The 15,390-nt window shown below is 37.6% G+C and overlaps 1 protein-coding gene across 1 annotated transcript in view; it reads left to right on the top strand.

The window, feature by feature from the left end:
* Positions 1-15,390, top strand: part of TXLNB (taxilin beta) — a 49,906-nt gene that overhangs the window by 15,578 nt on the left and 18,938 nt on the right. The window contains exons 4-7 of the mRNA XM_038526191.1: positions 1,163-1,333; positions 8,599-8,793; positions 10,580-10,699; positions 13,899-13,973. Coding sequence (XP_038382119.1) covers positions 1,163-1,333; positions 8,599-8,793; positions 10,580-10,699; positions 13,899-13,973 — 561 coding nt within the window. The remainder of the gene's footprint in view (positions 1-1,162; positions 1,334-8,598; positions 8,794-10,579; positions 10,700-13,898; positions 13,974-15,390) is intronic.

Here is a 15,390-nt window from a genome sequence, read left to right as displayed (position 1 = left end):
ATCAGGATAAGCACCTACCTGCATTAAGCACCATTTTGGCACTCAGGAAACTGAGTCCAGCAAAAGAAAGGCTCTGGATGAAGTGATACAGCCTCACTGACTGTCTGAGATCAACACGTCTGGCATGTGCTAGTCTCTGATGACTTCCGTTGGTTGATCCACAAACTGCCCCTCCACCCACCAGAGCTAGAATTCCATTAAAATATCACTAGATTTGGCAAACAAAATAGAGAACACCCAGTTAAGTTTATGTTTCAAGTAAACATTTTTTTTTCAGTAAAAGTGCCCCATCCAATACTTTAGATATACTTTTACTAAAATTTTTTAATTATTTGAAATTCAAATTTAACTGGGTGTCCCACATCTTATCTTGTGACTTCATCCCTGAACTGTAGCATCCCAAGATGGGAAGTCGCATGGAACTATGTGGTAGCTGCTGGAGGAGCATGAGAAAAGGCCCCCACTGTGGTTGGCAAAAGTGCGTGTCATGATTTATTGGCCATGAGCATGGAACCTGGGGATGGTCAGAGGGCAGGGTGTGTTATGGATACTTGCCATTCTCGCTGTTGAATTGTGCAGTGGCTACTTCTGAAGCTCTGGTGGAAAATCGCCAATGCTAGGTAGTTGAGAGGTATTTTCTCTTCCCTCCCTGTTTTACAAACCACAGACTTCACCTTCCACTTACCAGGAGGCTATTTTATGCTTTCTTATTCTTTAAAAAATAGTTGCTATAAGCTTGTTATGAGAAATAATTGTGAGAACAAAATATAAACCAAGCAGACACACTGTTGACCATTGCACCAATGCAAGACATTATCATGAATTCTGACAGCTTTACAGATTCCAAGATATGCCCTTCTATATTGACCAGTATCACTGGATAGATTCAAGAGAAGGAAAACTATTTATAGACCACCAAAAAGAATAGGAAGGGATCATTATAATGATAAGGAAAACCTATAAATGATATGCTCTAAAAGCTGTATCTATGAGTATCACAAAGTCCCATTTGTGAAATTTTTTGCAGAGGGGCAGTGACAATAGCAAAGAATATTTCCAACAACCACAGAGTAATCTTTTGGTATTTCCTCTTTTCATCCTTTTCTATCAACTCAAAAGCAATTCCTGCCATTTTCTTTTATTTTGCATCCCTCATGTCTAGCTGGATGAGCATCGCACTGAGCAAAAGAAGTTAAAGTTCTTACAAAAGAAACAGGTACAAATCCAAAAAGAAAAAGACCAGTTACAAAGTGAACACAGCAGAGCTATCCTTGCTCGAAGCAAACTGGAGAGTCTATGCCGGGAGTTGCAGAGACACAACAAGACACTGAAGGTATGTTATCACCACCTCTCTGAATAACACACCTTCTGGCATGCAGCGCAGCACGGGCTTCTGCCACTCATGGAAAGAGCATGAGTTTCTGATTTCCCATAAATTATTTTAACTCCCCAAGCCTGTTTCCTCATCTGTAAAATGGGGATCACGCCAACTTCACTGTGTGGCCAGGGAAAAATTAAACAAGGTCATATACATAAGGTGCTACGTAGTACCTGACACAGAGCAGGCCCCCAGTAAAACATGTACCATCCCCCTTGCCTTTTTCTTGCCCCAGTTTGTCTTATTTTTTAGGGTAAGACTTAGTTCTACCCTGTAAAATACAAATTTGTAAAAATTCCACAGTTTTTGTATTATGATGAAATCTGCAGAACACAAGAAAAATTGACACAAAACTAAGTGACACAATACAGCAAGACTGAGAGCCAGAATGTCAACAGTCAGCTGAGAAAAGAAGCTACTTGAAAAAATACTGAAGCTCTTCAGACTTAATTATTCAATCTAAAAATAATAGACTGATCACTTCATTCAGTCTGCATGGGTTTCATTAATTATAGCAGAAGCCTGTAGCAGTGTGCCTAATTTGATTACACACAGACACTAGCTCCATTCAATCAATGAAGCAAGATGCAGGGCTCTCCAAGATAATACCGCCGGCATCCACAATCCCCTTTCCAGCTGAAGACCTTAAAGCTTTTGACAAACAATAATTAATTAGACACCAATATTCCAGTGAGATAGTTATTATTACATGTGTTTAAAAGGAAACATTTTAAGAAGCAGAGAGATTGATATCACTGCTGAGTTTGTACAACATAGCAGGGAAGAAAACTGGAAGAGAATCATGACTCTTATATTCCAGATTGGTTTTTGATATCTAGGAAATGGAAGGCCAGCGTGATGAGCTATAGCTCTCAAATTACAAGTTGTAGGAGAAGGGCTTCTGGCCTGGCATCCTTTCACTCATTGCACTAGGGACAATCAGAATTGCAGGTTAAACGGGGGCCCAGGATGAGAGCATTATTCTCAAGATACACATTCAAGCAAATAGCACTCTGTGTTTACATAAATCCTCTGGCTTTCAATAGTGTTATATGGTAATGAGCTAAAAATTAAATCAAAGATAGTGGAAAGTTTATCAACAAAGATATTTAAAGAATGGGATGGGGTACCTGGGTGGCTCAGTCAGTTAGGCGTCTGACTCTTGATTTTGGCTCAGGTCATGATCTCAGGGTTGTGAGATCCAGCCCCACGTGGGAGTGTAGAGCCCACTTAAGATTCTCTCTTCCCTGACCATCCCCTCTCTAAAATTAATTAATTGATTGATTAATTAATTAAAATAATAAATGGGGTGATGTTGCTTGGGCTTTTTGAGTAACATTCAAAGAAAATAATGGAAGTGGCAGGAGACCTATACGTATAGCCACACACCCTCACCAATGGCTTCCTGTTATGGACAATGAAGTTAAGTATCATTATTACACCAGGACTTGTGCTAAGAGCCTTAACACAACCTTGTGCTAGGGTTAATAGCTCCATTTTATTGATGACTAAACCGAGACTTGGCAATTCAAATCAATTGTCCAAGGTTATGCATATATTAAGTATCAAAATCATGCTTCAGATTCAAAATATTTTCTGAGTCTCCTTCTCCATTTTTCCTTGACCCATGGATTATTTAGAAGTGTTGCTTAATTTTTATAGCCCATTGAACATGGTCTATCTTGACAAACATACTATATGCACTTGGAAAGAATGTCTGTTTTTCAAATGTTAGGTGTAATTTTGCATAAGCAACAATTAGCTCTGGATCATTTATGTTTTTACTGAATTTTTGTCTGTTGTTCTATCTATGGCTGAGGAAATCTCCTAGTATAATTAAAAATCTCCTAGTATAATTTTGAAACTCTTTACTTCTTTTAATTATGTTAAATGTTTGCTTCACATATTTTGAAGCATTAATTTGACAAGTATACACATTTGTGATTGTTATATCTCCTTGATAAATTGTTTTATCACCATGACATGTCTTTCTGTAAAGATCTTATCTTGATGTTTACATTATCTGATATCAATAAAGCCCCTCCAGTTTTCTTACTCTTATTGTTTTCAGGGTATATCTCTTTCCGTCCTTATTTTCAAACTTGGACCTTTATATTTAAAGTGAGCCTCTTATAGAGAGTATATAGTTGTACCTTGCTTCTATCATTCTTATAATATCTATCTTTTAAGAGTACTAGTCCATTAACTACAGTGAAATTATAAGTGTGGTTGGATATATTTCTACTATTCTATTATTTATTCATCATCTGCCATCCCTGTTGTCTGGTTCTCTATTCTTTTCCTACTTTCCTTTGGATTATTTGAATATTTTAAAAATTCCATTCTAATTTATTTCTTGGATTTTTAAGTATACTTCTTTGTACTTTCAGGGGTTGCTCTGTAATTACTTAAACATTCTTAGCTTTCTACAGTCTACCTGGAGTTAATACTGTATCACTTCATATAATGTGTAGAAACACTACAACTTAAATTGGTCCATTTAGTGATCCCCCTTCAAACTATAATTGTTATATGTATTACATTTACATACATGTATAAAGCCCATGAGGCCATGTTACAATTTCTACTTAAATGATAATATACATTTCTTTAACAATTAAAGGCAAAACTGTCTTCTTTATTTACCTAGATATTTATCATTTCTGACACTTTTTATTCCTCTAAAACTTCTACTTGCTGTCTGGTGTCATTCCCTTCAGTTTGGAGAACTTCCATTAGTATTTTTTATCATACAAGTCTGCAATTAATTCTCTTTTTTGTTGTTTGTGGGTTTTTTTTATCATTAAAATGTCTTTATTTTGCTTTTATTTTTGAAGGCTATAGTCATTGGATATAAAATTCTGGGTTGGCAAGGGTTTTTTTTTATTTCTCTCTCTCTCTCAGCCTTTTATAGGTTCTGTATTGTGTAATCTAACCTTCACAATTTCTGATGAAAATCAACAATAATTTGAATTGCTGTTCCCCAGTTATGCAATATGCCATTTATCTCTGACTACTTTCAGGGTTTTTCTATTGATCTTTTGTATTCAGAATTTTGACTTCTTTATGCTTAGCTCCAGTTTTCCTCATATTTATCTTATTTAGGATTGACTGAGCTTCTTGTATCTGTAATTTCTGTCTTTCACCAATTTTGGTAAAGTTTCAACCATTTTTTTCAAGTATTTTTTATGTCTCATTCTTTCTCCTTTCCTTCTAAGATTCTAACTTCATGAGTGTTAAACCTTTTACTATTGTCCCACAGGTCCTTCAGCCTCTCATATGTTCTTCACCAATCCATTTTCTTCTATCTTCAGATTAGATCACTTATATTGATCTAGCTTCACATTCACTGATTTTTTTCTCTGTCATCTCCGTTTTGCTCTAAGTCCACTCCGTGATCTATAAATTTCATATATTATGACTTTTACTCCAGAATTTCCATTTCGTTCTTTCTTATAGATTTTTTCCTCTCTTGAGATTTCCTATATTTTCATTCGTTAAGATAATACTTTCCTTTATAATCATTAAGCATACTTATAATACCTGTTTTTAAATTCTTGTTTGCTAATTCTATCTCTGGTTCATTATGGAATAGGCCTCCTCTGATTACCTTTTCTTATAAGAATGGGTCACATTCTTCATATATCATATATATCAAGTCATTGTAAACTGTATCCTGGATGTTGCAGCTGTTGTGTTGTGGAGCATGTGGATTCTACTATACTCCTTGAGAATGTTGTTGCTATTGTTCTTTTTAACCAGGGATTTAACTTGATTAGAGTCAAACTGCAAATCCTCTCTCGGGGAGCAATTCAAGTTCAGTTCATTTCTTTTTTTCTTAACTAGGCTGCTTTGAGCCTGCCCTGAGCATGTGTGGTTCAGAGTCAGCCAAAGATTTGGGCAGAATGTATTACAGAATTTAGGGCTCTCTCGCTCTCTCTCTCTCCCTCATTTTTGGGGATCTCCCCACATCTTCCACTAGCTGTAGTTGTTCAGAACTCTCCATTCTTCACACCAGAAAAATAGTAGATAGGTTTTCTTTTTTCTTTTTTAAGTCTTTATTTTTTAAATTGTTATTTATTTATGATAGTCACACACAGAGAGAGAGAGAGGCAGAGACATAGGCAGAGGGAGAAGCAGGCCCCATGCACCGGGAGCCTGATGTGGGACTCGATCCCGGGTCTCCAGGATTGCGCCCTGAGCCAAAGGCAGGCGCTAAACCGCTGCGCCACCCAGGGATCCCTAGATAGGTTTTCTATGACCGTTTTACCTGTCCCATGCAGCTGCTAATTTCAGTCTTCACCCAAGATAAAAGCTGAAGAAGGACAGAGAGAGAGAAACTTACAGTATATCATTCCCTTTTTACAGGTGTCAACTTCCCTATAGCATCTGTCTGACCTCCAGTTCTCCAGTGTTTTTAAGTAGTGGTTTCTTGCATTTTGTCCAGACCTCATACTTGTTATCTGTAGAAGGGTCAAAGTGATATGAGTTTCCTTGGTCATACTAGTAAAACAACATAAGTATATCTGCTACTAAAATGCATGTGCTAGGAGCTTGGGAAGATACAGAAAAAGAATGCATGCCAGGCTCTTCCACCAAAAAACTCTTAACTATCACTATTCTTTATTAAAATTGATTCTTTAGGAGATCCCTGGGTGGCTCAGCAGTTTAGCACCTGCCTTCAGCCCAGGGCATGATCCTGGAGTCCTGGGATCAAGTCCCACATTGGGCTCCCTGCATGGAGCCTGCTTCTCCCTCTGCCTGTGTCTTTGCCTCCCTCTTTCTCTCTGTGTCTTTCATGAATAAATAAATAAAATCTTTAAAAATAAAATAAAATAAAATAAAATTGATTCTTTAGTGAGTCAAAAAAGAACCCACAAAAGATCACAATTTAGGGTAATCTAGAAAAAGACCAGTGAACGTATGAGACATGGATTTATTTCAAAAAAATACTCATATATTTGAAGCACTAAATGTGAACTTCAAACTATACTGAAAAAGAACTTTCCAGTAAGAGATGGGTGTTTCAGGGAACATGATTTTAGTAAATGAATAAGTAGGATTTGTTATCAGAATGTCACAGAATTTTAACATGGAAAGGATTATAAGACTCATCTAGTCCAAGTTACTCATGTTTGTATGTAAATTAATAATTTGTTGATTAATTGAATTAATATTTACTGAATACTTATGAATCGCCTGCCAGGCCCAGCACCAGTTCTAAGATACATATTGCTGCTTGCAAAGTCTCTTTTCTTAGTTATTTCATACTTTACTTTTCAATCTTATTTGCATTATTAATTTTGACTTTGAACAATGTGCTTGATAAGGAAAATTTGTTCTCTGACATCATCCAAATGATTGCAAATTTTTTACCAATAGAACCAAGTTTTATAAGATTTTGCTAGATTTATTTTTCCCTCATTGATAAACAATGTGCTGTAAAATGCAAAATGCTACTTTGTGGGTCAGGATTCAGTGCTGTAATGTTTTGACCTGTGTTTAAACCATCCTAACACCCACACCTTCTTTCTGTACCCAGTTGCCAGTGATAAGCTCAAACTTGCTGAGTATCATGGGATGGTTCTTTCATTTATCATTCATTCATGGATGGAATAGTTATAAATGCAAATGGCATTCAGATCATGGTCTGTAGGTCTACAGCTAGGAACCTGTTGACTTCTAAGCTAAGCTGGAGCAGTAAGGAGACAATCACTATTATATAGATATTCAGTGACTCTTGGCAGATGGCTATAGTCATTCTTAGTGAAATATATATAGTAAGAGCATACAAAGAGCAGAGAAATATAATATCTCAGTTAATGTCCTCAGATTAGGAAGTGATATTTCCTACAATACCCCTAAGAAGGTGTCACCAAATAAATGTTTTATGACTTAATTATGATTCAGATATCAGGAGTTCTATCGGAGTTGGAGAATATGTTAATATTGTAGAGGAAAGAAGATACCTAATGATAACTTAAAATATTTTCAGAGCATAATTCTTAGCATCAGTTTTTATTTTGATCACATAATTTTACTACCATAATAAGGATTTGAACAATTACTTCTATTTAAATCATTTTTTCTTTTTAAAAATCCTGTTACATAATTCGATCACAGGAGGCAACTAAATGCAGTATAATTTTACTTGCCAACCATGAAGCAAGCTTTCATAATAACAATTAATCAGAACTGAAAGGCATCCTAAAATGTCTATATCATTTTTCAGCAGCGTCTCTATCTTTGGTATGATATAGCAAGATTAAACCCTTTGATTCTAAAAGAATGAGAGGCATCATCACAAAGCAAATACTTCTCAATATAGATATGGGGGAAATTTGGGCACATTGTTAGTAGTTAGCAATGAAAGGAGAGTTTTGATTTGGGAGAAAAGAGAACAGAAATGATATAAAAGTTAATTTCCAATTCTTGAATGTTAACAAAGCAAAAGAGGGAGAAATTAGACGTTTATTTGAGAGTTAAAGAAAATTTGAAACTTAAAATCGCTTTCAGATTCAAAATTTATATTGAACATTTCAATTACCCTATGTGACACATGGGCTGATTGTTCTTTCAGAAATAAAACACCCAGCAAATTTTCTAAGATTTATTTTTACATTCTTGAATTGCTATAATTGATCTATAACTATCTTTGTTTCCTTTACAAGCTTGCTGATGAAAGTTTTCCTTACTAAGAAAAAGTTTATATTGTGATCACTTATATTTACAAAACTGGGTAATACAATTATGTGGTTAACATGCCCTAGTTCTTTTATAGAGGAATATAAGATCTATTATTCTTTTTTCTGTACCAAACCAAGGAAACACAGGATCTGTCTCATCAATCAGTAAAGCTGAGTGGCCTTTTTTCCAGGCCACAGCCAAGAGATCAAAACCCTGTTACTGCATGTTTGTTAGAAATTGCTACAGTTTATGCACTCAGTCAGAGACCCGTCATCTTTAAAACAAGCCTATTCATCACTAACTATCCATTTCAAGGCCTTCATTGCACCTGCTCCGAGTAACCATGTATTTACAACTGAAACCTTTGCTCATACATTTATTTTGGGGCTGAGAAAGGTTGGCTCCAGAGAACTGAGGAAAAAAATCCTACTTAACCCTGCACACTAATCTCCTTTCCTTTACCTAACCCTGAGTTCTATAAACCCAGATGCATGTAAGCCAGCCTAACAAAAGACTTTGCTTTTTATCCACAGGAGGAAACCCTTCAGCGAGCACGTGAGGAAGAAGAGAAGAGGAAGGAGATCACCAGTCACTTTCAGACCACTCTGACAGATATCCAGGCACAGATTGAACAGCAGAGTGAGCGAAATATGAAGCTGTGTCAGGAGAACACAGAGCTTGCAGAGAAACTGAAAAGCATCATTGATCAGTATGAGCTCAGAGAGGAGGTGAGAACCACATCAAACAACTTAGGGGCACTATAAATAGATTCAGATCTGGGCTGTGAAGATGGAGGACGTGGTTAGTAAGAAAGTTATGGCCAGCCCTCTCAATTGATTAATATTTAGAATTGGATTTCTTTTACTAGCCAAAATAAAAACAGGTGGTGTTGCAAAATACCTGGCTGAAAGCCATATGGGGTTTCTTCAAAACTGGAATCACTGCAAAGCAAAGGTAATAAATAGGAAGTAGGAGGCCATGAGCACAGTTATCCCTGAAAATAGTATTTCTCAGCTGTTTAAAAATACTCTCTACAGAGCCAAGAAATATCTCACAGATTCCCTCTTAAGAATTATCATGTCATCTGAATGAATCTGCATTCTTTATCCCCCTCAAGCCAATAAGAGTACTAAAAATATAATTCTAATATTCTTGGTATTAGTTATTCAGTTTGTGCCAGGAAAGGTGCTGAGTACTGTACTTTGCATGCAATGTCATTTCATTGTCTCAACAAGCTTATGCACTAGACAATACTTTCTTATCCACGTTACATGGATGGGAAGCAGAGCCTGAGATTAAAGCACTTATCTGCAGTCACAAAAGCCAAAAGAGTTTTGCTTTCAATAGTTTACATTAGGGAGACTATGGGGACCTTTTATTATTCCAAAACTATACTTTAATATTTAATATATTTTTAAGACTCCAGAAGCCCTCTCAGGATTTTTATGTCATGTTATTTTCCCCATCCTACCCATATTTTAAATGTCTGCCTTAAATATCACATAGCAATCACAGTGGCTGTGTTGGCAACATGCTAAGATTTTATTAAGAGAAAAACTGAGCACACCAAAGCAGCAGTTAGGTAAATCAAGAAACCCCTCACAATAAGCCAAAATGCTATGCTACCATTTTATCCTGTCACCAAGATCAGTCCTACTCCAGAAGATAGGTTCAGGCAAAAGCAAAAGGGAAGAAGCTTAAAAACAAAATGTCCATACTCTACAGAGAGATCACAGGTAAGAATGGCCTGGTAGACCAGTAGTACATTCTTGGGATTGGTTCTGGATAAGCTCCCAGGCTGGAAATCCATAGGTCTTCTTGCCACTGGCACCTACTAGTGACCAAGAAATGATCTGCACTGAAATAGAATTAGAAGCTTCTCTTCACCAAGCTAGTTGAAAGGTCAGAAGATATAGGGGAAGCAGTAGCACGTTTGCTATTAATTCATCTGTGACCTTTGGCCTTGTCTTGCCCATCAGAGCAAGAGTTGAAGTGGGTGGGAGGGCTCCCCCCTAAGTGCCAGGCCCTGGGCCATGCTAGTCCTCCAGAGCTGCCTCACAACCTTTGAGACAAGAATGTGGAAGAGAATTCACTGGAATAAATTGTGATTAAAAGCAATTTTATATTCATAGTAATCATCAAAATACTGAGCAATTGTGCAATAGCCCTCCCAATATGCATCAGTTTGCCATCTAGCATAATAAGTAGCATCATATCTGTAGTTACTAAGTTTAGAAAAATAATGTTGAGATCTTGTAGAGCTCACATTACTGAACTCTGGACCCTCTACCTTTTGCAGCCATCTTTGTGTAGTGCAAAATGCAGGGGACTCCACCAATTTGTGACTTTTTTACAAAGCCATAAGTGATGCCAATGTATTTATTCCCTACCCCCCCCCCACCTTTTCTTTAAATCTTAAAACCTGGAGAACATATATGTCAATATTACTTTTTATTATATTTCTCAGCACCGGTAGTAAGTCAAGCCTGATCTGTGCAATTTATTTTCCCTTAGCATCTGGACAAAATATTTAAACACAGAGAACTGCAACAGAAGCTGGTGGATGCAAAGCTCGAACAGGCACAAGAGATGATGAAGGAAGCCGAGGAGCGACACAAACGTGAAAAGGAATATGTACTTATCATTTTAGTCAGTGTGCTTGTCTGGTCTGCCTGGGGGTCAGAGAACCCCAAGAAAGCTGGTTTTGATTGTAGTCACAGAGCACTAGACAGATGGAGAGAGCCCGAGCTTCCCTAGAGAACTACACTGGCCAGCCAGTAGAAGGCATTATACCTACACAGTTTTTTTATATAAAATAGTCACACATCTGTTCAACAAATCTTTTTCAAGCACCTGCCATATGCTAAGCATCGTTCTAGGGGCTGGGTACAGCAGTGAACAAGACCAAGAAGACCATGTCCCAGCACAGAGAGCAGAATCTAAGAAAAGACAGGCAAGGGACACCTGGGTGGCTCAGCAGTTGAGGGTTTGCCTTTAGCTCAGGGTGTGATCCTGGGATCCTGGGATGGAGTCCTGCATCGGGCTCCCTGCGGGGAGCCTGCTTCTCCCTCTGCCTGTGTCTCTGCCTCTCTCTCTCTGTGTCTCCCATGAGTAAATAAATAAAATCTTTAAAAAAGAAAAGAAAAGATAGGCAATAAGCAAGCAAGGAGGAAAATTTCAGATAATAATCAGTGCTACTAGGGAAATAAGGAGGAATTGAAAAGAAGAAGAGCAGAAGGACGGGGCAGACTGTATGTAGCCTGGGGGACCAGGAAGCCTTCTGGAAGGGAGGATGCTTGAGCTGCGCCCTGCCTCACGAGAAAGAGGTGGCCTCCGGCAGTAGTGTGAATAGCAGCAACAAAAGCCCTCAAAATAAGAAATAAAACATTTAATTATACAGAACCCAAGAAAATAGCTATTCCACTGTTGGTGTAATTACTCTCTTAGGCAAAGTATTTAGGATATCAGTACCTTTGATATATAACATATGAGACATGACAGAAGGATAACTAGACAAAGCTTCACTTGAAAAAGACTAGGGGTGGTTTTGAGGTGACCCAGCCTTAGCAAGAAACTCGTGTGCTGCCCTATTTTCTACCCTGGTTTAGCAAAATAGCAGATTTGAGTCCAAAAATATACCGCCCTCAGTTCTTCAGAGCTAGCCACCGGCCTGGGTTCCAGCTCTGATGCTTCTTTTTGAAAGTGATGAAATAATCAAGTGAGAGCGGGAAAGTTTCTTCATCCCAAGCAGAACATGCAGCCGCCTTCCTCCATCACGGTCAGGGAACTGGGTTCCTCAGCCTGCTCTGTGAAGCAGGGGCTCAGAGGGCCAGAGGGGACCCTGCAGGTCCTGTACCCCACAGCTGCCTCAGACCTCCAGAAGGATGTGTTGATTGTACTTCTATAACAATTAGCCTTCACTGCTCACTGGGAGGCGTTGAGGAACAGATAATTCACTTTACAAATGGAGAATTTGAACCGTGAGAAAAAGATAAACTCGGATTAGAAAGACAATGCTTCCAAGTTTTTAAAAATAACTTTATTATTGTTTTTTGTTCTAATTACCAAAAGTGGACATTTTTAAAAACAGGAGTAAAGAAAAAGGAAATCTAAATCAGCTTATCTTCAAATACACTAGAAACTTCTTAAACTGATGGCCACCTAATTGACTAGCTATGATGTCCATGATGTCCACCATTCTCTCTGTCAACACACTAACAGATGCCTATAGCAAGTTGAATCCTGTAGTTAGACAGCCACTTGAGTTCCTACACATGGGTTCCCAAGATAAGTAAGAAGGCACTGACCAAAAATTAGCTCTTTGCTCCCAAAGTTATTCTTGCTTTTGTATTATGAAAACCAACAGAATGACACAGAAATGGATGAAATGTAAGTGCGAAAAGAAAGAGTTGTTTCTATGAAAACTAAGCTTAATGCTTTGAAAGACTAAATGTAGGCAAATAGCACAAACAATTGTCAAGTTAGATGGGAGTAGCTATAAAAGACAGAGAGAAAGCTTTACAATTCCAAAGAATGATCCAATCAAGCTTCTTCACAAATATCTTTAGGGCTGTAGGTTCTAGTACTATTGTTTAAAAAAGTAAAAAAAAAAAAAAAAAAAATATATATATATATATATATAAATTTTAAATGGCACATTATGGACATAATTTTTACAAAAACAAAACAAAATATATAAGAAACTCCTCTGAAGTCCAATTAGAAGACCTATATCCAAAACAAAGAGCATAGCTCTCTATCAAAACTAACAAATAAAAAATAAAAATAAAAATAAACTAATAAATAAACATACATCTTAAGTTAAAATAATATATTTTATTATTTTTAAAGATTGATTTATTGGAAAGAGAGGGAGAGACAGAGAGAGCACAAGTAAGGGAAGGGGCAGAGGGAGAGGTAGAAGGAGGAAGCAGACTCACTACTGAGTGTGAAGCCCAACACAGGACTCAGTCTCATGACCCTGAGGTTGTGACCTGAGCCAAAATCAAGAATCAGATGCTTAACAGACTAAGTCAATGAGGCACCCCCAAAATAACATGTTTTACATATATTTGTGTCACTTTTATGCCTAGAATAACTTTTTCAATGTAACCTATCAGCTCCCAGTTATGACTGTCTTTGATATAAGGGCCTTGGTTGTACTCGAAAGGCTGTCTTGTGGAAGCGGGATAAGACTTATTTCATAAATATTCTACAAGATTTGGAATAATAGGTCAAATTTCTAACCCAGTGTTTCTCAAAATGTAATCCAAGGAACACCAACATCCAAACTATCTTGGGTATTTGCTCTCACTATAGACTTTAACCACACCCTACACTTCCTAGTTTACATTCTTTGACATTCTTTGAGAGGGATCTACATTTTAACATGCTGCCTAGCAGATTCTGATGCATGTTATGGTGGAGAACTGTGGTCTAGGAGAATAACTTTGAGTTTAATATAAAGGAACAGTTGTTCACAACAGTGATCCAGGTGGGGGTGCTCTGGAGATGTCCAAGCAGAGGCTGAATGATGGTTGAGCAGGACTGCTAGAGAATGTTCCAGAATTTGGTGGGAGGTTAAATTTTGCATGATTCATGCTTGAGTTAGAGATTATTTTTCTCTTTTTTTTTTTAACCATGAGAACCACAAACTTTTAGTGGAGAATCCAACTGTTCAGACTAGCTGCTTTCTTAGATATTTTGCAAAGTTCCCTAAAACTTACTTAAGAGGGTTAACCAGCAAGTTATTAAGTTTTATACACAAATTATCACCAAATGGTGATGTAAAGGACAATTTGACAGTCTCTCCATGCATTCTTTCTTCTCACAGTTGCTGAACCAGGCAGCAGAGTGGAAACTTCAGGCCAAAGTACTGAAGGAACAAGAGACAGTCCTGCAGGCTCAGGTGAAGTGGGGGAGACAACAGTGCATGAGGTGTACTCTCCTTGCTGTCCCCACATAAAGGGGCTGTGAACCAAAGATAGTCTGCACCAGGATTTATGTGTCACTGGGGGGCAGGAATTAGAAATGAACACTAACTTCATACTTATGATTTTAAAGTAAAAAGAAAAGCACAGTATTATATCTAAGAAAAATAAATTCTCCACAACAACATCCAGTCAAAAGGTTTGTTGACATATCAATGGGGCCCTGAAATGGTTCACTAGAATAAGCTGGGGTCCAGATTCATGCCTGTCCATAATATGTCTTCTTTCTCTCCTCCCCATTACCCTATTTAAGTAAGAATAAAATGGCAACTGGTCAGATGCACCATACAGAAACTGTCAATACTGAAAATATCTGTACTGGTTTGATATCATTTATAACAAAGGAAATTAGAAAAATTAAGTCAGTACCTAAGTTTTTGTGCTATCATAGGTTGTCCTTGTCAGTGGTTAATGACTAGAGACGACAGACAAGTAGGGCACAATTTTGATTTGGCTCCGTGATGTTATGTGCGTGTTCTGATGAGTCTATAAGAATTCATAATTCAGACTCAAAGCCTCAGGCAACAGATGACTCTATCCCTCTTTCCCGTGCCCTTGTGGCCCTGCCCCTTCTGGGAAAGGTTCCCTGTCATATTCCAGGTGAAGCACCCTAAGGCTGAGCTGTAGAGAAGCACTAGCACCCCAGCTGGGAGAAATGTCCTAGTGAGAGAAGGACTATAAAGTCACACAGAACAAATAAATTCACAGAAGTTGAGGAAGTCAGAAGGCTTCCAAGCTGGGCAGTGTTAATTTAAGATCTGAGTAATTCACTTGTAAATGTTGATGTGCTGACTGCTATACACTTATTCACTCTAAAAAACAAAAGCAAAAAACTTGTCATTACATGAATAAACAAGTTCAATGAATACTTCTTCATTTTAAAGAAGCAAATAAGAAACTTAAAATCACAAGTTATATCACTGCAGACAAAGACACAGATAACATTTTTATATCTAACCTTCCTAAAGCAGACTTTTCCAGTGTGAACCAAATGCAATGAGAGAGTCATGTATTCAGCTAGCATCAGAATGTAGGCCTTTAAAGACCTGTGGAATAAAACATAAAGGTGTGACCCAACTTCCCACCTATACCCCCTCAAATTTGAAAAAGCATCTACCAGGGGTTTTAGACTTGCCCAGGTTTCTCATTTGTCCATCAATACTGGACTGAGTCCAGGGACCAGGGTCAGAGTCCTGGCTCTGCTGCTCAGAATTTATCTAACCCTGTGCAATTCATCTGAACCTCCTTATACCTAAATCTCCTTGACTGTAAAATAAGGATACCATAATGTATCACAAGCTTTGGAGTTCTCCGATCTCTGGGAGACTTTACTAT

This window comes from Canis lupus, chromosome 1 (genome assembly GCF_011100685.1).
Source record: "Canis lupus familiaris isolate Mischka breed German Shepherd chromosome 1, alternate assembly UU_Cfam_GSD_1.0, whole genome shotgun sequence".
In the NCBI taxonomy this organism is placed as follows: Eukaryota; Metazoa; Chordata; class Mammalia; order Carnivora; family Canidae; genus Canis; species Canis lupus.
The sequence above is the reverse complement of the archived record's forward strand: the minus strand, read 5'-3'. Positions and strand labels throughout refer to the sequence as shown.